Source organism: Abrus precatorius, unplaced genomic scaffold (genome assembly GCF_003935025.1).
Source record: "Abrus precatorius isolate BTA unplaced genomic scaffold, Abrus_2018 Scaffold3, whole genome shotgun sequence".
NCBI classification, from domain to species: Eukaryota; Viridiplantae; Streptophyta; class Magnoliopsida; order Fabales; family Fabaceae; genus Abrus; species Abrus precatorius.
In genome coordinates this window covers 31,841,144-31,865,684 of record NW_020874373.1, presented here as the reverse complement: position 1 = coordinate 31,865,684, position 24,541 = coordinate 31,841,144, and the positions used below count along the sequence as shown (strand labels likewise).

Below are 24,541 nucleotides of genomic sequence, written 5' to 3'. Positions count from 1 at the left end.
TAAAAAGTCATTCAATAAGAATGTATGAATGTTGGAAATTTACTAGGATACTTGACAAAGAAATTAAGCGGAAAATAAATAAAACAAGTTTACTCAAGATAAAAGTTAGAGAAGGAATAATTGCAAAGGTAATGAAGCAGGAAATCAAAAGTTAATTATTCGATGATAATGTATTGGAACTGGAAAGTTGAAATTTTGTAATGGCCAACTAAGATAGAAAACTGAAAATGATAGTAGAGAAAAGCTTTTCTTTTCTTTTTCTCCCTTGAGGAGGAGAAAAGCTTTGTTGATGCATTTATATATGGGTGAATTAAGGTATCATAACTTAAAACATTTTCATTATTTAAAAATTATAAAATTAACCATAAATTAAGGATTAGTTGAGTACCTCAAGACATGTAAAAAAGAATTCAAGAAACTCAAAGAAAGACTGAAGTTGAAAAGTACAGCGTGATTTATTGTAAAATGTACACAAGTTTTATTACCCAGATCATCGCAAGTGATCATCATCATATATAGATTGATCTTGATTCATATAAAATTAAGTTTACAAGCAAACTAGTAATAAACTTCTTAGAGTAATATATATGACATAAAGTAATTAGAAATGCAAAGAGCATTTATATAAGTAAGTTAACTTCTGTGCTTGATATATACGTGCATCCATGTAGCTGTGGCCAAGAAACAGCTCCACTTTACAAGCTAGCAAGAAATTGTATTTGCTTCAGAAGAGGGGTTAGAGTTTCCATCAGCTTTTCGCATGGATGATTGTGAATTCCCTCGTATGTCGTCACCACAATGCTTGTGTCTTTGGATAGCCTTTGCACTTGTTTCTTCACATTGCATGTGTGATGAGTGCAGCGGTAATAGCTTCTTTATTGCCCATTTTCGCAATGCAAAATGATAATGAAACACAAAAGCATTCAGTCATCTCTTTAAAATTGACCAAGATGCAAATGAATTTAGTTGTCTCGTTACAAAAAATTCTCATTTAATTACCAACAATTTAGTATTTAATTAATCTTTGTTAATATAACATTTTTAGTAAAGATTAAACCATTGGTATAGATATTATGAGTTTAGAATAGCAGTATATATACCTTTAATCTTGTAGTGAGTTTCAAAATCTATATAATACCTCATTTTAATTTTTTTTTTTCAAGCAGTTTGTTGTATTTTTTAAAATTTATGAATATTGTTTTTAAAATATTTTAGTTATCCTGGATGAGAAATGGATATGTTAATTAAAGCATCTTATAGTTCATTGGTTGAAATCTACAAAATTGGAATAGACAACTCTGATATCGAGACCCCTTCCCTGATTTTTTACAAGCTATATTGATGGTTACCTTAATTAAGCCAATTCACATGGTCAGTGTGAAAGTAATTTTGGTTGAACAAGGTTAGTCCCTTCCATCTTAAATTTTGGAAGTAATTCAATGTCCTAAATTTAAAATCCAATAATATTGTTTAGCTTGTTAAAAATAAATTTATTTCCCTTTATTAATCAGTATGTGTCTGTAGTTTATTAGTTTCCAAGAATCAAAGATATGTAAAGGAAATATGCAGTTCATATAATATAATGTAATATAAATATTAAAGATTTAGTAAAACAATGGTGTATCTGTGCAGTCTTTCTTTAATATTCGATCATTGAATATATTCTATTAAATATTTAAAGTAATTATCTATATTGTTAATATAATAAGTATTATTTTTATTAAATATTTAGTATTTTCTTTTCTTAAATAAATGTTATAACTCATTCATATATATTCTCTCTGTTTCTTCTTTATCTATCATATATAAAGTTATTTCACACAGTTTAAGAAAATTAGTTAATGTCTTAATTTGTTTAAAAATTATTTATTTTTAAATTTTTAAAATTTTTAATTAATTAATTTTTTTTATTTATTAGTTTTTAAAGAGTAAGAGTATAATAAAAAAAAAAGTAATAAATATTTTCTTAAACTTTTAAAGTGACAAATAATTTTTTTTAAATGGTGACATATAAAAAAAATTAAAAACGTATTATTCTTAATAAAATACTCAAAATACTAAAGCCGTGTTCTTCATCTTATTTTAAGGTCAGTCAATAACATGAAAGACTAATTGTATAAAAAATTGTTGCAGCGCAATATTTGAGGTCTAAGAAAATAATGATGAAATCCTATAAATAATTAACATCACTCTTCTTGAGAATTGGGTATTGAAATAATAAGAGTATTTTAAAATATATATTATTGACCTTCAATGAAGAAATAGAGTAATGAAGAATGTTAGGAGCTAGCATACTCTAAAGTTTGATAGATAGATGGAATAAATAGAAAAAACAATATTAACACATATTTTATAATATTTTATTATTATTATTAACTAAAATTTATTTCAATTTATGAAATTATGCGTAAGAAAGTTTATATGGATCTTAATACTCAATAAGTTATAAACTTTTAAATAAATTATAAATTTTATTACTAAAAACGTTTTAAATATTAATCAATAATAAATTAAAGTGTGCTAGAAAAAACAAATAATATTAACACATATTTATATTTTTATATAAAAGATCAATAAAATTTGTCATAATCATGCAAACAAATTCTACTAAGCTTGAGCCTTTATTTGCTGATATGTTATTTTAAAAAAATAACTTCAGAATTTACATATATGCATATCTAAAACTTGAATTAAGCGATATATATAACGGTGAAATTTCTTAACATTTAGACGGCAGAGAATTTCAGCATGGCTCTTAAAAATACAAGGAAAGGAAATACAACAAAAGAAGGCTTTTCTTTCAAATTGATTAACCCAATTCAAATTGAAACTTTGGACAGTGTCACTTCTTTATACCCATGTTGTTGAGAGCCAAATTTTTTACATGCCTTCTCTAGGAAGAACAATTTTAGTTTTCTATTTATTTTCTCATACATATATATGTTTTTATTTTTCTCTTATTTTTTATCATACTCATTGCATTTTTTACTTTTTTTAATCTCTCTTTTTCTCTACCCCTTATGCACCCCGTTTTAGGGTGTGATGGGAACATTTTCCATGAATTATATATCCTCCATGTTTCCATAGAAAATCATAGAACCATGCATGCATGCAACGTAATCCAATTAATTTCATTTAACACACACACATACCTGGGATATGTGCTATTCTTCACAGCTTTTTGCCCATATTTCCTCCAACGATAACCATCATCTAAAATATCATCTGCACTTCTTGTTTGAAACGCAAACCTTGGAACTCGTGTGGTCCTCTTCATTCTCCCCCCCTTCCTTTTCTCCTTATTCCCCTTTTCCTCTTCAGGAGCTCCATTGTTTTCAGCCATGAAAGAAGACGAAGAAGCGCATTCAATGGTGTCCTTAGCATCCGCATTAAGCAATAAGCTATTTTGGGTAGAGAAAAGGTTACTCCAATCAATGTCAGAGAGCCCTTGATCTTGGATGTCCAGAGGGTTTTGCAACATTGAAGGCGTGAAGAGAAAAGGGTTGTTTTGGTTTTGGGGTGGTAGCATTAATGGAGGTGGTGGTGGGTTTGGTGGGTCTTGGCTTTCCATTAGGTCTTCCACAATGAATTGAAGAAGATTAAAGAGAGAGTGAGAATGTTTTGGGGTTGAAACTTATAAAGGGGAAGTAAAAGATGGTGGATGGTAGAAAAGGTTTGGTTGCCATCAACATATACACGCGCATGTAGAATACAGAACATTTGCATTGATGATAACGAAATATTAGTAGTGCATATGTGACACGTTTCCTATGTGTTATGGTATGAACTCAAGGGGCAGTTGAGCAGAAGTTGTTGGATTTAGTTGAGTTTGCCATTGGGTGCAAGATATAGGGGGTATAGGAGATAGAGAACATGTCTATTAATTCCATTATATTTGCATCATCTCTCAGGATATATATACACACACACACATTCTCTTCACACTTGTTGAAATAATATACAGTTTACCTACCAATAAAACTAGCACAGTGTAATAAATTGCTTACGTCAAATGTACAATTGTAATTATTCTATATGTTAAGAATATAAAAGTTAGCTATCTATTTTTCTAATAATTTTTTCCTTTTAATTCTTTAATATGACTGATAATAAAAAAAATTAACCAATAATTAATCTTATTGAATAACATAAAAGAAAAATACTAATATGTTGATAAAGTAATTTTGCAGATATATCTTTCTTTTTCACTTTTCCTTTTTGGGAAGAAAAACGAGGATAAAACCAGTGAAGCCAGATGTGGGCATAACTTGGTAGAATGAGTAAAAAGGGATAGCTTGTGGAAGCAGAAAGTGCATCATTAAATGGTTGAAATCCCAAGTGCTCTTACGTAATCTAATTAATTCATTTGCCAAGGCATTTGCTCAAAGCATAATGGTACACATTAGACCACCGACTTTGATACCATTTAACACAGATATTGATCGGCAGAATGTGTAAATTGCTTAGTAGTTACAACTAAGAAAGCAAAAATGAGGAATCAAAGAGGAGATTTTTGGGTTTAAACTGAAAGCTATTTTGATTGGTTGAGCTTGGTGGGGTCCAGAGGAGCTTGGAAATAAAGGATACCTGCACTAACGAGATAAGCAACAAACAACGAGTGAACATAACTCCTCTCAAAACTTTGTATTTAGGCGTAAAATTTATTATCTTATATTATCTTCATTAAACTTTTCTACAACTAAGGTAGGACTTCAAACTCAATTGAGTTTTTCATTTCATGTTTTCACAGATAATGACAAACCTACCTTCTTGTTTTCATTTTGTTTCCTAATTTTAAAGATAACGAAGTGATAACAAAGGTAACATTTTTGTAATTATTTATGAGAACAGGAAATAAAAACAGAATATGTTTCTTTCAAACCAAAACAGATCCTACGTAAGAAAGTTTTCATGCTAAACAAGCCCAAATAGATTTCCCAGTATTATCTATTTCTCACATCCTCTTGGCTGCAGTAAATGCTTGTTTTAGCAGTGCCTTCCACCATGTATACCTCCCACTGCCTCTAGCAAGGACATTGTTTGAGTTTGGGGTGAGTTACCTAACTCATCAGAGGCAGAAGATGTTGGACAATCTCATAATGCATTTCTCTTCATGCCAATAAACTTATTCAAAAGAAGTCAGGGTTGCACAAAAGCTTGTGTATTTACATTAAGGTCTTTTATGACATGCCAAGAAAGGCTGAACCTGGAAGAACATCTGCAGCAAAAAGGAGGCATTGCCCCTTGCACATGATGCACTGGTCTCTGTGGAGTACAATGAATGAAACAATGACTAGCTAAACAAAGGAGGCTTGATTTTTCCTTAATATTATGTTGACATAATATGCAGAAGGTAAGGAGATCACCCAAGGATATTTCAATTGCCAACCGAGCATTTTTAATTTCAATACAATGTGTCTATTATTAAGATCAATAGCCAAAGCTTTAAACTTCAAATTTTCAAAGAACAAAATATGCAGAATATGCTACCTTTAAAAAAATTGAGGTGAACCAATGCAGTCAAATAATCCTTGAAAACTCACAGGACTCTATTATTCATGAACAAAAGGAAAGAAATTTGAATAAATCCAAAAAACAAAGGAGCACCAAGATATGAGCAAACCTGTAACAAAATACATTTCAGAGTCCCCTTTGATTGTGTCCACAACTGTGGCACAATCAACAGCTCCAGACCCTCAGCCTGACCCATCTCCAGCAAGTTCAAGAGCTCACTCATGCGCTTCCCAATTAGATGGGAACAGAAAACAGAGGCAGCAACGTCCAGAAGTTAAGATTCAGAGCTCTACCATGCTAGCAAGCTTGGGAAGCTCATTGCTATGAGGTTCAGAATCTTGATTTAGAGAAATTGACATTATGTTTTATCCACTTCACAATCTTTTTTTTTTTTTGCAAGTAACTTCTAAAATTTAAAATTGATACACTGTTTCACAGCATTGACATTGAACATTTGAACTCATTCTAAGGTTTTCAATGAACCAAATAATCACTTTCCTGCAATCAAATTTGAAGTCAATCATATTACAAGAGTCAAATAAATATATACCTTAATTGTCATTGTCATGACTCATAAGAGTGAAAAGTTCAAAAAATGTTGATGGCATGATAAACTTTATTAAATTTCTAATTTATACCTTTTCTCTACATTCTATAACTGTAGAAACATTATACAGTTAAAAAATATATATGATGATTCATTGCTGATTCAAAATTACAACTATTCTCCCTCAGGCGACAGCAAAAGATGTAAGAATCCTACTCTGATGCCTACACACAATAAACAAACTCTTCCTCCCTCTATCTAATCTGGCAAATTACACAGCATGAATGACATCATCTATATTTCGTTGGTTCTGTCATTCTCTGACTGAATCAGACTATCATCTCGATAGCACCAGGCAGAACACAAATCTTTTTTGGAAGGAACCCCAAATGCTCCCCATCAGATTGAATATAAATACCACCCTTGCCTGAGATGTCATCCACTTCGATAGAAAGTACACTACAATATAAAAAAAAAACATTGGATGAGTACCACTGCAAACCTAAGCGTTCTTTGAGCTGAAAAAGGTAGCACATACAGTAAACTGTCAAGAAAACCAAACCCAATAAAGCTCACAATAAAATTCTGTTGCTAGGCACCTACTTCCACATTTCTTCTTAGTTGCAATTCAGTAAATTTAAAGCACATCGACATGAAAAGTTACTTCCAATTAAAACAATACACACAATAATAAACAGAAGATAATTTTTCTCCAAATTCCACCATCACGATAAAAGTACGTTATAGAGAATGGTGTGTAGGCTTCCAGAACCACTTACATAATTGGCATCATAGTTAACCAGGTGACTTGAAAAGAAGAAAATTGACCTTACACTAAAAATATCCAATATCAATATGTCATGTTCAGATTTGACAAGATCGTGTATTGTAATCCAATTTCATTAGTAATCTAAACCTTATCAATTGATATTTAACATCAAGAATTAGAGAGTAGCAACAGAAGAAGACAAGAATGGTATATTGACTTCTTTGGAAAAGATTATACCTTCTAGCAGATACATTTTTAACCGAGAGATGTGTCCCACTGTATAGCTTATGTAATTTCAGGATAAAATCATACCATTTAAAGTTCTGAAGAATCACAACCTGCAGAATAAAAAAAGAGCAAAACAAAAAAAATTATACTTCAATAGAAAAAGATTTGCAGGATTTAGGAAGAGGTTTAGTCCAGTAGATTATTAAAATAGATGATAATCTTCATTTTTGAGATTTCACAGAAAGTCATTTTACCTCTAAATTTCCGCTGAAAGGATCAGCATTTGGCGTAATTTTCATACCGCCACCGAAGTATTTTGCATTTCCAACACAAAGGGCTGTCACTTGAGGAAAAGTCTCCCACTCACCTTCATTGAACTGCATTTTTCATGAGCTACAAAACTGGTGTGACACTTCTGGTGCACTACCACAGACTACGAAATATGGAAAAAGTAAAATTATACAGGAGCTCAAACTAACACTGACCTTGATTCTTAGATCCTGGTTTTGATGCCCCATGAAGGCTTGCAATGCACCAATGATATAGCAAAGGTTACCAAATCTCTTGTACTTAGAAGCATGAAAACCTGCCTTTGCACTCCTGTAAAATTTGGTCAAGCATGCTTCAGATATGATTCATGTGTTACCCTTATTTTGAATTTTCTAAGTTAGCCTTACAAATGAATGTCGGCAACGTTTATGAAGTAATGATGATCACAATTCTCTCCGCTGATAACACCAACATCTATCCTTGATCTCAACCCTAAAGAAGACCTAAATTAGAATGTAATAAGTGACAAACTAAAAGCATGTAAGAAAACATAACATTCAGGCCAGTATCAACATGCTTGAGCCATCACACAGGTAAAATAGAATAATAAAGCAATCATAAATAAAGAAAAAGAAAGAAACCTCTAGAAATTCGTTCAATGGCCTCGTAGGGATCATTTTTCCTGGAAAAGACCCAAAAGACATTTCCATTCACTTCAATTATATAAAGCTAATAAGCTTCAGTTAAATAAGAAGCACAAGAAGGATAATGAAGTACAAACAAAAACTAACCACCCAAATGTTCTTGCAAAATCAGAACCAGTTCCCAAGGGGATGAGCTGCATAAAGCCAGAACATAGTCAAATTTTCCAATAAGCAACTCACTAAGAATATCTATTACAGATGAAGAATCTCAGACCACAGGCATTAAATAAAAACTGAGAATATTGCATTCTGGTGCAAGTACTTACAGCAAGAGCAGTTGAACGTGCAGACTCCTTCATCTGACTACCAACAGGTTTTCCAGCCCAGAAAAACCCATTAACAACCTGCTTGTAATAAACCAAGGTGCATTTGGATAACAACAAGAAGGAATATTTAGATTCATCAACAACTTCACTTGATATCAACTAAACGTGTTTTATAACAAGGATAATGTTAGCAGCACACTTTTTTCAACACACTTTTTATTATTAGTTGAAATTACTATGGTTCCCAACAAATGAGGCAGGTCTCACTTCCTATTTAGGCTTTTTTGGAAGTCTGGAGGGAAGGGGGAAGGAAATAGTATGAAGGGTAAGAGAGGAGAGGAGAAGAGAAGGGGAAGGAGGGCTAAAAAAAAACTGAAATTGAAGAAACTTAAAAACATTAGCTTCGGAGGGTTTCTAAATGCTCTCTCTCTCATCATCTAAAAACTCTCAAACAAAGATTATTATCACATAAGTCATTCTCTCCCCTCCCCTTTCCTCCAAAAACCAACTCCCAAACAAAGCCTTAGTGAATCTCATATGAATTTCAAGTTTCAACAAATAATGAAATGTGCATCAAACAGAGTGTATTAGAAATTGTGCTTCCAGCATTTCTCTTTATAATAAACAAAATAAAGGCAAGCTTGGTGAACCCTGTTTTAAAGGTAGAAGATGCTCAAGAATTTCATTTGAGAATGTCTATAAGTAACAATATCAATGAAAATATATCCATGAAATAAGATTATCAGTCCCAATAATAAAAAATACCAACTAAAGAGAGAAGCATTTTTCACCTCATGAAGAGTTCCATCACCTCCAACAGCAATGACAGCATCAGCCCCCTCCCTTATAGCCTACACAGCACAAGGATAACGATTCACGAACTCGTTCGAGGCGGTATAAACAACACCAATTTATTTCAAACACTCCGACTAACCTCTCTTGTTATGTCAATAGCATGACAAGGACCCGAGGTTAAGGATTCACATATCTAATCACAAAGAAAAACAGAATTTCCAAATGAACACATTACACAAAGCAAATAAATCGGCAGAGTTCATCCCTAAAAACAAATAAACAAACACTCATGACACAGTAGATACAAGACTCACTCACATTGCATTCTTTACCAAGGCGAGACCGTAGATATGGAACTAACTTCCTCCATTCTTTACCAGTCTTCCCATTAGCACCTGCAACCCAAGTTTCTGGTTTCAAATTTTGAGAAATGCTTAACTAAGCACCACTGCACATACACACTCACATCACCATTAACATGCGTAACAAGTATAGCATGTTGGAATCACGTTTTACATGCTTTAAAATCATGTTAACACAAAAACTACAACTAATTGCATTAGAGTAAATGTGAATCGATCAAACATGAATCCAAACACACCCTTTTAGTGTACAGAAATCACGTTAGAAATGCACATTTTTTAAAACAAGCTGTTGATTTGAGTGCCGATTCTTCAAAAAAAATCAAACTTCATATCCAAAGAAATAAAGAGTAGGTCTACTTTCATGGAAAAAAGAAAAAGGAATAATGGGTAGTTCAAATTTCACCACCACCATCATTTAATTCAGCTGAATAACAAGAAAAAAGGAATCTTTTTAACAAAAAAAAGAGTGAAGGAGACAAGACCAAGAGGGTTGACGACGAAAACGAGGTCCTTTTGACGAGAAGAAGAGGAAGAACTAATGCGGTCGGGTGCCATAGGTTGGAGCTCTGATCTGAGAATCATGGTGTTAGCCACCGTTATTCCTCTTCCCAATGCCACCATTTGATGATAATAACAATGGCACACAATCTTATGCCGAATTTTGGAAAAACCAAAAACAAAAATGAAAAAAACAGAGAAGAAAAAAGAGAAAAAGCCAACACGTCACTTGTTGGTTTCGTTGGTCCTATCTGCAGAACATATCACTCATCTGGTGACTTGCTGATAATAATTGCATCCTTCTGTGTAATTTGATTTTTCTCTTCTACTGTTATTATTATTATTATTATTATTTTGTTCAGGGAAAGTCCATCGCTTTCATTAGCTCAATCCTAGTTCTTCTTCATTAATTTTTTAATCAATTTCTGGAAAATAAAATATATTTTTAATTCATAAATATAATTTAATATAGATTTTTGGTCTTTCAATCTTTTCAATAATTTTTAATCTCATAAAATTTAATTTTTTAACAAATGGTCCGATATCATCCTATGACAATGACATCTCATCCATTTAATATCACAACTATACTATTAGAAAATATCACTTGACAAGTTAATATTAGTTATTAACATAACATATATTTCATATAATAACATATATAATTAATTATTAAATAAAGTTATATAAATTCATTTCTTTATTTAATAAAACCTACATTTATGTATCATATGTAATTTTAAATCTGCATAAGAATTTTATCATAATCTAAATTATAAAATATTTTGAAATAATACATTGTCAATTATAGAGAATTTTATGGCGTGACTCAAGAAAAATTACTTCTTAGAATAAAATTCTTAAAACCTAGAAAGAAAAAAATTATTATTAAGGATATCAATATGAGCCAAATCTAATGGACCCAGTACTAAGTTTAATTTTAAAAATTGAGAGCTATCTTAATTTTATTTAATCCAACTTTCCCATGAATTTGATTAAACTAACTTTTAACATTAGACTTAAAAAAAAAAAAAATGATACCCTATTTCAAAACAGAAAAAACTATCGAACTAAGAGCACTCACTTCACTCCAGCTACATAAATATATTAAATATAAAAAGATAATACATAACATGCTAATATGAGAATTAAATATATTAAAAAAGACATTTCAAGAAATATAAATAGAACCATAAAATTTAATATGAAGAATGGAAAATTCCATTACTCAGAAGAAAATAAAACTCATGGCATAATAAAATTGGAGAGGTGATGCTGTAGTGATCAAAATAGAGGTTTCTTTCCATTTAACATTCCCAACAAATGATCAATAACTCTGTTCCCATCATCACGCAAGCCAGAATGCATGAACTCATTAGTTATCCATAGCCTAATCCCTCCAATTTGTGAAGCTGTTTCCATGGCCAGCTTAAAATTCACGTACAAGTCTTCATAGTAAACAGCAGCTGCAACAGGTACCTGCCAGCATTGAATTATAGTTAACAACTGAAAAACTGAAAGAGATTCACCTTCTTCATGACATACATATTCAATTGTTAAGGATGTATCAATCATAATTCGCAAGTATTGCAAGAAACATGTTAAGATGTATCGTGGACTTGGATTTAACAATAATTAAAGCCTCTAGTCGTCTTCCCTTTCCTCACACTCACAAATATTAACTGCAAATAAAGGGAAGACAGAAAAAAATTCCAACGTAGAAGAAATCTTCACACCAAAAATAAAAGATGTTTAATTTTGTCTTTCAAGAATGCGACTTATTGTTATCAAACCAAACATTTGAGTTGTAATTCTGGAAGTAAGAAAGAAGTTAAAAAGTAAAGTTTTCTTTAAAGATGTTGCTAACAAGTACCTTAAGTGCACTAGTTAAAGAATCAATAAATAGAAAAATTTTACTGAAAATTACAATGATAGGCTGCATTAAAAACTACAAAAGAGTGCATTAGTAATACTTTTCCACAAAAAAGTTATATATTTTATTCCTTTTCCAGTGTCCTAATGATTGTTAGCACTCTCCTTTCTCTAACAAGCTTTCACCAGAAATTAAAAAAAAAATTATGTCAGCTGTCAAGATAATTATAATCAAATTCTATAATATGTAAGAACACATCAAGTGTGAGTGTGCAGGCGCATTACACTTCTGCACACTCACACTCAAGCTTGCACGGGATGAATGCTGAGTAAACTAACTACCTTGTTGTTATTCAGGACCTGAACATCATACAGTGGGGGCCAATCCTTCTTTTCTGCTAATATATGAGCTACATTTTTGAATGGTTTCAAGGCATGAACCTCATCAAACATCCATGGGAAAATCATCTACAAAAACGAATGGACATGGTAAGCATCAGCTCATTGTAATAGCAAATAAAAGAAAATAAGTAGATTTGCATTCAATTTAGTTACTCTGAAGAGCATTAACGTAATACCTATTAAGTAACTAAATATGCTTTAGGCAAGGTAAAGAAAAAGATATTTGCTACACCCTACCTCTCCTGTAAAAAGTACAGGTAGCCCTTCTCTGGCAGCTCTAATTGCATCAAATTTGTCTTCAACTTCAGTCCGTATTCTACTAGCAGACCATTTACTAGCAGAACCCTACAGAGAGAATGAGGACCAGAGTTGAAGAACTATAGGTCATGCATAAGCAAGGAGGAACCAAAAAGAAATCTACCTGGCAATAGATGGTTTCATGTAGAATAGCATAGAGTGGATTAGTATCAATAGTTAACCACTTCTCAAACTGCATATAACAAAAATTGGCAATTGATATTCAGAAGGATATTTAAAATTCAGTATTCATAATCACAAAAATGTAAACATTTTTTTCTTACAGAACTAAGGAAGTTGTAACTTATTTTCTTGGGTGCTCCTGGAACTAAAGTAGGATCCCACACTCTCTCAAACCTAGAAAGGTTAGCACAAAAAAACTTAATAAATCAAATTCAAGATAGCTTTAAAACACACATGGTAATGATGATTACAAATAGTGCATGCTCTCGAAGCCAGCTCCGGATCCTAAGCCAGATAGACCAAGAGTCTGGAGCCCTCTTGGGGTTAGGATGCCTCCAGATGGAAGGGCCACCTACGTTAAGAAAGAAGAAAATCAGTATTTGACAAGACACAGCTCATATTTTCAAGCTTAACAATAATAAGAAAATGTGAGACAGATGATCACCCCTCCTCCTTCTTTTTCAGCTAAATAATTAACAAGTTCTTGAACAATTTTAATATCATGAGGGTATCTCTTGTAGTACTTCTCATTTTGATGTCTAATTTGCTCAAAGCATGCTTTGTACACTGAGTCTGCAGCACATCCACCTCCAATCGGAGGAATTCCTCCTGTTATAAGAACTTGCTTCAATCCTTGTGGTGCAAAACTCAAATACGTGACAGCACAAAATCCACCAAAGCTCTGCCACAATTAAAAAATGAACAGAAGAAGAATAAGCAAGCATGGAATTCAAAGGTACAAAAGCATTTTAAGCCAAAAGATCCTACAGCAACAAAGCATAAGACAATACCTACAGCTGAACTCATAAATATCAATTTTCAAGGAGATGGGGAAAAAATAGGGGACAAAACCAAAAAACATAAGTTACAGATTGTAAAAAAAATTACTTGAATACCTGTCCCAAAATTGTCCAAGGTTCGGCATCTGGAACAAGGCGTACACGAATAAACTCTGCATCATATACTATATTATCAGCTCGAAAATATTTTAAGAAGTCCGCTAATTCATCTGCAGACTTGAATTGCGACATTGATGACACAGTCAAGGGACTTGATAAGCCTGTTCCTCGCTGCAGAAAAGTACACAAGTATAGAACAGATTATACATAAAAGTTGTAACAAGACCTCAGCAATGGCAACAGAAATGCTTAGCAAATCATGCCTGATCCATTAAGATTAGACGGAACTCTTCACAAACTTTTTGAATCCATCCACTGGATTCAGTTGGCGGCCGGCACTCAAACCCAGGTCCACCTTGCAAATATAGTAAGTATGGCAACTTTTGCTCTTCTTTCCCAACTGCAACAAAATTACTGATTTCTTAAGAAAAATACGCCAAGGTGATGAAAAGGGTGATTTACAAGACTAAGCATGAGTGCTCATCAATTAGGCAATCCATAAAGTGATAATTTATCACATGAAAAATTCAGGATGGCTTATCAAAAACTGATTTTGTTAAAGAATGACCACTTAAAACATAAAAAACAATATGCACAGAACATTTGAAAAATCATAATTCTTTATGGACATGAGGAATGCAATGTTGCTCTTGTTTCCATTTGCCAACATATTTCCTTGAAAGGAACTCAAATAATCTCTTTTGCTCCGATGATATTTCCCCCGACTCCTTGAACAAAACTGCAGGAATAGTAAGCAAAACACAAACACAAAACACTTTTATGGTACCTAAGTCCTTGTTTTTTAATTTCAAAAGCACAAGTAGGTTCCACACTTCCACTTTCTCAAGATGAAGCAGTGCCATGAAACTAAAATATTCAAAACTATAAAATAATCTAAGAAGCCACTATTGGATTCTGCCTCAGATACCCAATTGACAAAATATTAAGTACAATTATTCAAAAACTTGAATCTAATTACACAGTTATTAAAAAAAAGAACAATCTGGTTTTTCCTTCATTTTCCACAGTGACTCGTTACCCACCATCAAAATTTCATTTTTTTTCTTCACCTATTCATTCAAATTCATGAAAGGCATGGTTGACTTTGACTAGTGCTACCTGAAACGACTTCACGAGCGAAAACGGAGATCTTGGGAGAAGAATGCGGTCCCCGAGAGTGATCGAGAGGGATGGTGAACCGGTGATCGCGCAATCGGAGCTCCGGAACGGAGTACCAGTCGCCGGAGACGTGCTCCGACGAGGAGTCACAGGCGGCGAGGACTTCTCCGCTCATCGGGAGGAGTGAGCTCCGGCGAGTGTGTAAGAAGAAACGGTTGGTGATAGGAAGAGATTTTGCGAAGTGCGATAATGAAGATAAAGAGTGAGATGAATGATGATTATGATGATAAAGAAGCAATGTGCTCAGAAATGATAGTGGTGGCGCGTGAGTTAACAACATTGTTGTCAGGCGAGTGTAACTAAATGAGGGTATGCGAAAATGGATAAAAAAAAATATCAACGTATTTTATGGACGGTTTTGATTTTATTTCAAATGATTTTTTTTTTAATTAGTGGTGAAATTATAATACAATTATTAATGGAGAGTAATTAAAAACAAATATCACCCAATATAAATAAATTTTGCGTCAAAATTATTTTTAAAAAATCACCAAACACTAAAATCAACACACACGAGTTTTTAATAATATAATAGTCATCTTTACTATGCTAAAATTCTCTTTTTTTAACTGTTATATTCGAATTTATGGGACAAACCATCTAAATCCCACGAATAATTACTCAAGAAGGAAAGAAAATCAGAATTGGAACAAACCATTTTACTTGAACAATGTTGTTGGATTCTGCTTCCACCACTTGAATCTCAAAACAATGTTGTGCTTGAAGCTTATTAGTTTTGTCTTAGGTTCGAGTTCAATGTCTAAAGTTTATGGACTATGAACTTGGATTTAGATGTAGTAGGTTTAATGAATGGGGGTGGCAATTTAGAAGCTTGGATTTATAAGCCTATCAACCACGAGGCATAATTTAAAAAAAAATAAGAATTAAAGTCTAGCTAGAAAACTAGATAATTCTTTAATTTATTTGTCATTCACCTATAAACTTCCTTTTAATTTTTGAGATTATAAAATGATATTACTTTAATTTTTCATTCTATTAAATAATTTAAAAAATATTTTTTACAAATTTAATAACCAAAATGAAAATTTTATGAAATTAATAATTAAAGCAACTAACGCTTATAATTTTAAAGATTAAAATAAAATTTTACTTTAAATTTTAAGATAAAATATGATGTCTTTCTTTAATAAATGCTTAAATTTTGTCGTCTATCTCTCTAATTAAAGAATTATAATTTTCTTTACGTAAGTGATTAACTCATTGTATTTTGTTTCAATTTAATTTGAACAAACCTTTTTAATATAACCTTGTTCATTTTACAACTTAGCATCATCAATAATTATTGTTGAAATTCTACTTTCTACTTTAAGAAGACTTTAGAATATTAAATAAAGATTATGCGTAGTTTTCAATTTAATAGATGTTAGCTACTAAAATCTTAAAATTAATAGTATTAAAGGACTTAAGTAAACTTTTAGTCTTTGAAAATATAACATATTTTAGTCTTTATTTTTTTAGCTTAATATTTACATCGATGAAATTGTGTCCTTTTGGTGCTTTAAAAACCATTTTAGTTCTTAGAAAAAAAAATATAGTATTTATTAATTTTGGGGAATAAAGTATAAAAAATTACACAAGGACTTAAAAAGGTCAAATTTACAAAGATTGAAAAAAATATTTTAAAAAATAATTTACAGAAATAAATAAAACCTTTGATGTCTTACTTCATCATTACCAGCCATCAATAAAATGTTTGTTTATATTTTTAAAAAATGATTAAAATAGAACCCTGAATAATTTCTTAAGAGAGGACATCTCAATAGTGTAATTTCTAAAATTAAATGGGAAGATATTATAATTTTAACATATTTCAAGGAACTATAATTTGTCTTAATTTTTTAAAATTTAGGCTTATTATACACTTTTTTAAAATAAAGTGTTAATTTGATTGTCATATATAAAAGATTTGGTGACGGTATGATTAAACCACTCAATTTTTAAAAAAGACCAAACAAATTTATTAAAAATTTGTAAAATATATTTAATCAGTAGGGTAGATTTTTTTTTAACAAGTTTAGGTTTATGTAAAATTAAACACTTATGAAATATTGTAGATATAAAAAAAATATTATAACATCTATACTCCTTTATTATACAGATACGAGAATAAAAATAAAATTATTATCTATACAAATATGAAAATAAATACAGAAAATATAAATTCTATTCATTAGAATCCATACCAACACCCAACCCATGTAATGCTTTAAGCTGAGAAAAATACAGAACTGTGGATCATACTAACAGGACACGATGAATTCGTTTTGGGTCCAGTGAAGATTTTTTTGAGGTCAATTAAGCTTATATTGTTCTGCCCTTTTGGGCTTTTTGATTTGATGCATTGACAAAATGAAAAAGAAAAAGCTTATGCAATCGGTTGAACAGTTGATAAGAAGAAAAAAAAATACGGTTGTACAAATCAAAGTAAATAATTAAACAACTCATGACCAAAAAATAAAAAAATAAACAATTCCAAGAGAGTATTTTTGTGTAAAATCATTTTTGAAAATATAAACTTATAAATGTAATATTTCCATGTTTATTATTTTTTTAAAATTTAAACATAATTAATTCTCAAAAGTATCATTTTCATATTTTCCTTAAACTTTTATTTTTAAAATGAGGGATGAGAAGTGGGAATGTTGCATTCTTAAGAGAATTTTGCAAGTTTGTACACTTGATTTTTGGTCATTATTTTTTTTTCTATTATTTGAATTTAACGGCTTAGTTAAGAGGTATGATTATTGGATCACAAATTGAACTAATGAATCACTAGTTCAACCAGTTAAGTTCAAAAGAATAAAATTAAATAGACAAACTTGTATATCCAAACAAATAAGCCCCCATTATATTGATAATGTCAAGTGGTTTAGCAGTGAGATGGTAGAGAGATCTTGACCAAACTATGTTTCAAGGTATAGAAAAAAAAATTATAGATAATGGTATTTTTGTAAATATTATTCTTGAAAATGAAATTACATAGCTTTGAAAAAATGTCACCTAAAATCTATTCCCTTAAAAGTTAAAATCCATGTCCTTGGTCCATGAAGAGGAAGTAGGATCAACTTGAACGGCAGTGACATAAATAGTGAGATAGTAAAGCTAATAAGAAAAAATGGAATACGTCCAATTTTTGAAAATTAACTCCGGTTAAAGCCACCCATTTGTTTATGACAGTTCAACCATCCAAGAGTGGTTTGATTGCTTAAGTTTATTTTAAGTATTTACCAATTTGGGGAAAAGGAAAGCTCCACCTATTCACTCTCCTTCAATTTTAGAATACTAATTCAAAAACTATGGTCCTATTCAAATTATTTTTTTTCTTTCCTTATGATTTAAAATGTAGCATGGTTGTACCCTACACATTTTTCCTTTTGTTTCTTATTTTAATAAATTTTCTAGCATAAACTTCATTTTTAATTTTATGATATAAGTCTTCATATAAAAAGAAGTTATGAAATACGCTATGTGCTTCAAAAATATTAAAATGACTTGTCGTGGTGACCCTTAGAAATTGAAGTAGGTTTTTAACATTTTAAAGAACTAATGTGTCCAATGTTAAATATTGTGTAAGACTTAAATTGGGTGTTTACTAGTTGTGTTTATTTAAATGATATATCTCTTAAACTGTGTTTTGTTTACTCTTCCTAAAGTTTGTAATGCTTTCAAGGTACGACAACACTAAGGTTGCACCAGTGGATGTCCTTATTTGAGTGATAAGCTCAAATCATCCACTAAGAACATAGTCCAAGACCTTCTCGATGGTCAATAGTATTGCAAAGTGCAAACCTTGCTTAGTGCTGAATGTTTGTTGCTTCATTGGACATGCATATGTACGAAAAACACTCCTCAAGTGGACACTGTTTTTTTAACTAATTAGCTTGTAAGAAGTAACTTGCTTCCTGGTAGAATTAGTTTCTATGCAGAGAAAGGATATAACAAGTAACCATTTCCTTATGATTTTGTTTCTTTTATAGAAAAAGGGTATCTTCTGTTTATACATATATAATACATAAAGTTCATTATTTGAACTGATGGTTCTTCTAGTACCCTTCAAATTTGGCTTTTAAATGAATTTTATGCTAGTTTATCAGTTATATTGTTATGCTGTCCTCTATAAATTTCCGGCAAGTAAAAGGGGTGATGATGATGATGTTCTCGGTGAATTATTTGCCCCATTACCGACAGGATTCCCAACACTCCATACTATATAACTTGGGATTTCAATTTTTTAAAATGTGTTGGTGAAATAACTCTGTTGAAAAGTAATTCCCACCAGGCTTTTCAAATGGAGTGTTGGATTAAGTAGAATTTCCATGTTGATTTCAAAAGGTCTTGGTCATATAAATATTTAAGGGTATTCATTTAGAAACCAATAGGTAAAATATTCTTATTAAAAATCAGTAGTGAAAAAAAGTTACATAGATAACATTGAATTTACTTATATAAAAACTTCTCCCTTTTATTCTTCAATCAATACTTTTAGGCATTAGTTAGCATTCTTCTTCTGAAAAAGGGAACTTAATGAACCTATTTTATATGTTTAAAAACTAAAGGAATTTATTCTATCTAAATTTTCTTTCAACGTCAATACTGCTTGAATGATAAGTATCGTTGTTCAAGAAATATATTATTGGGCGCTCCACATTCCAACTTCCTCACTTGGTTTACAATTTCTAAAATGCTTGGTGAGCAATCAACTGGTCAACATTTTTTTACTTCCAGGCCTAAAAAAATATTGCTTTAATTGCATATTTACATCATCAAATTCGACTAAGTCGTTTCCTTTTCCTTCCAATTGTATGAAATGAATCATTTTCTATGGTCAAAAATAGCAAACTCAAAACCCTTCAAAATATACATCAAGTGATTTATGCTTACTCGCAATGATAACATCCACTTGTTTTAACAATCAATTTTTTTGTTTCATTTTCCAACTGAACCAAGTTTGGCAAATTGAACCATTCTACTAGGCATTAGATGCATTGTTCTTCAATTGTTTATTGGGAACCAAGTAAACCGCACAAAACTAATTGGTGAGCCTAACATGTTAACTTCAAGAAAACGTGGCACTTACTAGGGAATACATGCGGCTTACGTAATATACTTTGCTTCTCACTGAATAAAACAGAGGAGCTAGATTCCATATAAATCAAAAGGCATATGCTTGATGGAATCTAATTCCTTGATTACCTTAACCCCTCCGTGTCCTCAATGAAGGTTCACTACTATTGGTGGTCATGCACACTACTACTAGAATAAATACCCAACAAGCAACAACTATGAAACCGTATGTCACAGTCACACAATCACAATCATTGCCAAGAAAGAAAAAGAAAAGGTCAACCCAAAAGCGCTTTGGTAATTCATATCATAACTAATGTTGAATACAATAAACTCAATCACAACACATGGAGCAAAACAAAAACTGATAAAATAAAACGATTTTACATTAACGGAGGTATGATATAAAACCATAAATGCCTAATAATCATTAATTTTTAACAAGATTGGTATCATATAAATGCTTAATAATCTACCTTACTAATCCCTACTATACTTGGGAAGAACTTTCCTTCCCCTTCACAAAGCATTGTTAGCAAAGATTCCTCCAAAATGTTCCAATTCCTCTACAAACAAAAAGAAACAAAACAAAATAAAAAAAGGTTCCTATTCTCTCCAATGAAAAAAAAGCATGAAGCAAATGTCACTTGTGATGATTTCTACTAAAGAATCAGCTACATCCACCAGCAGTGGCAGCACCACTGGCCACCCAAGCAGGAAATGCAATAGATGAAAAGGGATCACTGAAGCAATCTCCAGAGACTACAGAAGGACCGGTGAGTTGACTTAGTTCATCTAAACTTTCAAAGAAATCATCTGTGAGAACCATATCAGACAATCCAAATTCATCATCTCCTTCCTCATCATCCATCACATCCTCCTTCTCTTCTCTGCTCTCTGACTTCTCTCCCTGAGTTGGAACCTCTTCCTCAGCCACTGAGGTGGCTGGAGAAGTGGGTTTAGTAAGAGTCTTGTCAGAGTCTATGGTGGTAGCAGCTTGAGGCTTCTGGCGGGTGGAGCCAGCAAGAGAGTTTCTGTGAGTAGGAGCAGGGTGGTTGTGTTCAGCTGTGTAAGTGACAATAAACATTGTTGGGTCTGATCTGTTCCTCTCAACCTGTTTCCTTGCCAAACACCCTTTTGAGCTGCTACATCTATAGTATCCCCTAAAAATCACAAAACAAAACATAGCTAAATTAGACCTTAAAAGTACATAACTTTATTTTAATTTGGTTACTCTAAAGTTCAGTGTCACAATCACAAAATTAATGGCTAAGATCTAAGGAACTTTATAATTTACACATATATTTCATCATCACAGACTCAAATTAAAGCTTATTATAACCGCATTTTAACTTCTAAGGTGCATCAAAAACCAAATCCATAATTTTTAACTCATTTTTTAGAAAATTGCAAGTGAAAACCTTGAAGACTCACCTAGGATATGGTGACCCTTTTATGGGTTTCTGTCCATATTTCCTCCACGCCCATATGTCTGAGGAGAGATTCTCAACTGGCACTTGGCAAACTTTCTTAAGCTGGTTCTTCCTGGAAAGGAACAAACAAAACAATCATAAGCATATAAGAAAAAGTGAAAAACACCCACAAAAACTATCAACCAAAGGCATGATTTTTATGAGATGGGTCATTCCAGGATCCTAGTTTTGGATAAAAACCAAGCAAGCCCAAGTATTTGTACCTTCTTTTAGATCGTGGGGTGCTGGCAGAACCACTTGTATGTGGCTGCTTGTTCCGCTGGTGTTGTTTCTCTTGTGCAGGAGCTGATTTGGGTGGAGCGGAGGAATAAGAGAATGAGGACAAGGGAGAAGAAGCTTGCAAGGAGAGAGACTGTGATTTGGAAGAGAAGAAAGGCTTGCAAAGCTCATGCAACTCCTCAATGGAACTCCTTGCTTCAAAGGGGTGTGGAGAAAGGGACAAAACATGGGGTCCATCAAAGATGGTGGAGAATCCAGAGGATGCTTCAGGATGGAAGTAAGAAGAGGCAAAGCCTGACGACGAAGAAGAAGAGACAGAGGAAGTAGTGGTTGAGGTAACGGTGGAGCAGCCTCTAACCACCGCATGTAGATCCCAATCTTCCTCCATAACCGTAGAGACAAAGCCTGCAGTGTGTGTACCTGCTGTTTCTTCTCCTCTTTTCAGAGAAGAGAGAGAAAGACAAAACAAGGCGCTGACTTTTGGTAAGAGGGAGAGATGATAAGGCGCAATGAGTGGGAATGGACTTGTATATATAGAGAGAAAAAGAGGGAGTTTTTAACAAAATCTAGTGAGAGAGAGAGAGAGAGAGAGAGAATTAAAGTGGCTTTTTTTATAAGGGAGAGAGAGTGTGTGTGTGTGTGTGTGTGTTTGGTTGGGCACTTTGGCATCTCTATGTATGCTTATCTCTTTGTTTTGGTTTGTGGGTCTGTCTCTGTTTTTCTGTTGTGGTTTTCAAAATTGTTTTTGTTTTTACGACTCTTAACGTTGGAAGAGTGTTTGGTGGGTTTGAGGGGTTGACTTGTACAAATGTCAAAGGGGGATGACACGATGCTCTGGCGGAGGAGAGAAAGTCCACACGCACTTTATGAGAGGGTTTTCAGTTCTGTGAGTTTTGCCGACAACTTATATAATACTACCATCATAATGGATCCTTTATGTCTTAATATAATTAATATTTTATTATTTTAGTTATTTAAAATTAATATCAAATGTTAAGATTAATATTTTTTATTGTATAAACTATTAATGCATAATTCTAATTTTAATTAAAAAATTATATAAATATTACATTTAAATATTATTCTTAATTTAAGTTATTGACTATGGTTGAGGTAAATAGATAAATTAATTTTAGTCACATATTTTTATTGAAGTGTGTATTTTATTAAAAAATAAAATTAATTTGATATTTTCAAAAATAATTAATTTGATCGTTTGTTTAAGGAAATTATTTTAAAATTTAAATGCAAAATAAAAATTATTAAATGAAATAAACTCCTAAAACTGCGAGTACTTTTGTTTGGCTTGTATAGAGGTTAAGAAATTTAAAACAAAACTGATTTATTATAAATATTATAAAAAACACAACAGACATTTAATAATTAATTTTAGGCATTAAAATTATTTAATAAATATATTAAATATTCAAAACATGTGGCCATGACATGAAGATAAATTTTAAAATTTATTTTTATTTTAAAACAAATTAAAGATAAATTAATTTCATCCTATTAGATGAGACATCATGACAGTGCAATGCAAGGGTAGAATATGAATATTTTTCGAAGTATTATATAAGGATTTATTTTTTCTTATAAGAAATTGATCAAGTAAACCCTTTTTTTTTTTCTTAAACGCAAGTGATCACCAATACAGATTTGAACTAGTTAAATTTATCTATTTTGAAACAAATATTTTAAATCCACTTTTTCTTAATTTTAGAAATCGTTATGTTAATTGAATTTTAGTGCATACAATTAATGTTTGATAACACATTTAAATTTTTAATTTAAATAATGTGTGGTTTTATTTATTTTATTATTTAAAGATAGTTGAATATCTTTATTTTAAAAATTAAGTAATTTTAGTAATTTTTTTACCTCTTAAATTTCTTTTTTCCTACTCAATTCCATCTCACAAGATAAATTGTTTTAATTTCTTTTGTGCCATATATAATTGATATGTATGAAGCAGCATGATGTGAGATCTTTGACAAGTTCATTGCAGCTTGCAACAATATCTAATAATAGTGAAGGCTTTGAATGTGGACATTTGGACCAAACCCACTTCTAAATCCTCCACTTTTCTTAAAGCTTCTCTTTTGCCCTACTCAACCACGTATCAAAATATTATATACAACTGTGTCTCTTCAAATGGAATATTATAACATTTTAAAAGTATTTTTTTATTTTAAACATTTTCATAAGAATAAAAATACTCGTGTGCTGAAACTATGGTTAGTCCGTGACACTTCAAATTATTTAGGATGTTATTTTTTTAATTAGTATTTTAAAATATTAGTTAAATTTATATAAATTAAACATTTTGTATTTCAGATACTGGGTTGATTAAAAAATTATTCTAAATTTTTAATCAATATTTTAAAGATACGTTTGAAAGTTTAGTTAAAAGAAGAAATTTTCAACTAAGAAAATTACATAACATCTACAAGAATAGACAAAATATTCAATTGTAGTTGTATTTTAACGATATTTTTAACCTGAACTGACATAAAATTATGTATAATATATCTTTATTAAAAATTTAATAATATTAATACATCTAATTATATTAATTTTGATACAAATTTATTATATATACAATGTTATGCATATTAAAAAATTGTTATCTTGAAAATATTAAATTTAAAAATTATACAAATTTAAAAATTCAACCTTTTTTTCTAAAATGAATATTACAAAAATCTAACACGTCTTTATAGTATTTTTTTAATTATTATTATTATTATTTAATAAAACATGTTATTAATAAATTAATTTCATTTTCAAAATATATTAATTTTAGATTTTAAGATTGAATTTAAATGTTAAAGTATTTAAAAAATAATTTATTTTTTATAAAAAATATTGTAACTATTTTTATTAAAATTTATGATTATTAATTATTTAAATCTAATATAAAAATTAACATTAACATTTTTATATATTTTATTGT

The 24,541-nt window shown here is 31.2% G+C and overlaps 4 protein-coding genes across 4 annotated transcripts; all 4 read right to left on the bottom strand.

Moving 5' to 3' along the window:
* Window positions 1-695: 695 nt before the first annotated feature.
* LOC113861074 (probable WRKY transcription factor 24) lies at window positions 696-3,571 on the bottom strand. The gene is made up of 2 exons (XM_027493682.1): window positions 3,153-3,571; window positions 696-873 (listed from the first exon to the last, which is right to left on the bottom strand). Exons 1-2 carry the CDS (start codon window positions 3,569-3,571, stop codon window positions 696-698), a joined length of 597 nt encoding a protein of 198 aa, XP_027349483.1.
* Window positions 3,572-6,096: 2,525 nt separating this feature from the next.
* Window positions 6,097-10,262, bottom strand: LOC113861072 (sphingoid long-chain bases kinase 2, mitochondrial). The gene is made up of 12 exons (XM_027493680.1): window positions 9,941-10,262; window positions 9,412-9,488; window positions 9,233-9,286; window positions 9,090-9,149; window positions 8,299-8,376; window positions 8,120-8,166; window positions 7,970-8,010; window positions 7,736-7,820; window positions 7,544-7,658; window positions 7,313-7,435; window positions 7,068-7,168; window positions 6,097-6,520 (listed from the first exon to the last, which is right to left on the bottom strand). The coding sequence occupies exons 1-12, from the start codon at window positions 10,077-10,079 to the stop codon at window positions 6,391-6,393; spliced, it is 1,050 nt and encodes a 349-aa protein (XP_027349481.1). The 5' UTR covers window positions 10,080-10,262; the 3' UTR covers window positions 6,097-6,390.
* Window positions 10,263-11,239: 977 nt separating this feature from the next.
* LOC113861071 (proline iminopeptidase) lies at window positions 11,240-15,068 on the bottom strand. Its single transcript, XM_027493679.1, has 10 exons — window positions 14,729-15,068; window positions 13,873-14,009; window positions 13,607-13,780; window positions 13,156-13,392; window positions 12,962-13,062; window positions 12,812-12,884; window positions 12,652-12,720; window positions 12,468-12,575; window positions 12,171-12,296; window positions 11,240-11,435 (listed from the first exon to the last, which is right to left on the bottom strand). The coding sequence occupies exons 1-10, from the start codon at window positions 15,066-15,068 to the stop codon at window positions 11,241-11,243; spliced, it is 1,560 nt and encodes a 519-aa protein (XP_027349480.1). The 3' UTR covers window position 11,240.
* A 5,174-nt stretch (window positions 15,069-20,242) lies between these two features.
* Window positions 20,243-22,230, bottom strand: LOC113861073 (WRKY transcription factor 22). Its single transcript, XM_027493681.1, has 3 exons — window positions 21,570-22,230; window positions 21,308-21,418; window positions 20,243-21,036 (listed from the first exon to the last, which is right to left on the bottom strand). Exons 1-3 carry the CDS (start codon window positions 21,971-21,973, stop codon window positions 20,544-20,546), a joined length of 1,008 nt encoding a protein of 335 aa, XP_027349482.1. The 5' UTR covers window positions 21,974-22,230; the 3' UTR covers window positions 20,243-20,543.
* Window positions 22,231-24,541: the final 2,311 nt, after the last annotated feature.

Bases quoted from the DNA above. Each gene is read 5' to 3' on its own strand.
- LOC113861074 (XM_027493682.1), bottom strand. From the start codon at position 3,571: ATGGAAAGCCAAGACCCACCAAACCCACCACCACCTCCATTAATGCTA. The intron at 874-3,152 runs GTATGTGTGTGT...TGGGCAATAAAG, and splicing joins AAGAATAGCACATATCCCAG to AAGCTATTACCGCTGCACTC.
- LOC113861072 (XM_027493680.1), bottom strand. From the start codon at position 10,079: ATGGTGGCATTGGGAAGAGGAATAACGGTGGCTAACACCATGATTCTC. The intron at 7,821-7,969 runs GTTTCTTTCTTT...GGTCTTCTTTAG, and splicing joins CATTGAACGAATTTCTAGAG to GGTTGAGATCAAGGATAGAT. The intron at 7,436-7,543 runs GTCAGTGTTAGT...TGAAAAATGCAG, and splicing joins ACCAGGATCTAAGAATCAAG to TTCAATGAAGGTGAGTGGGA.
- LOC113861071 (XM_027493679.1), bottom strand. From the start codon at position 15,068: ATGTTGTTAACTCACGCGCCACCACTATCATTTCTGAGCACATTGCTT. The intron at 13,781-13,872 runs GCATGATTTGCT...ACTTTTCTGCAG, and splicing joins GTCTAATCTTAATGGATCAG to CGAGGAACAGGCTTATCAAG. The intron at 12,885-12,961 runs GTAATCATCATT...TAACCTTTCTAG, and splicing joins TTCGAGAGCATGCACTATTT to GTTTGAGAGAGTGTGGGATC.
- LOC113861073 (XM_027493681.1), bottom strand. From the start codon at position 21,973: ATGGAGGAAGATTGGGATCTACATGCGGTGGTTAGAGGCTGCTCCACC. The intron at 21,419-21,569 runs GTACAAATACTT...GTTCCTTTCCAG, and splicing joins ACCCCACGATCTAAAAGAAG to GAAGAACCAGCTTAAGAAAG. The intron at 21,037-21,307 runs GTGAGTCTTCAA...TGTGATTTTTAG, and splicing joins AAAGGGTCACCATATCCTAG to GGGATACTATAGATGTAGCA.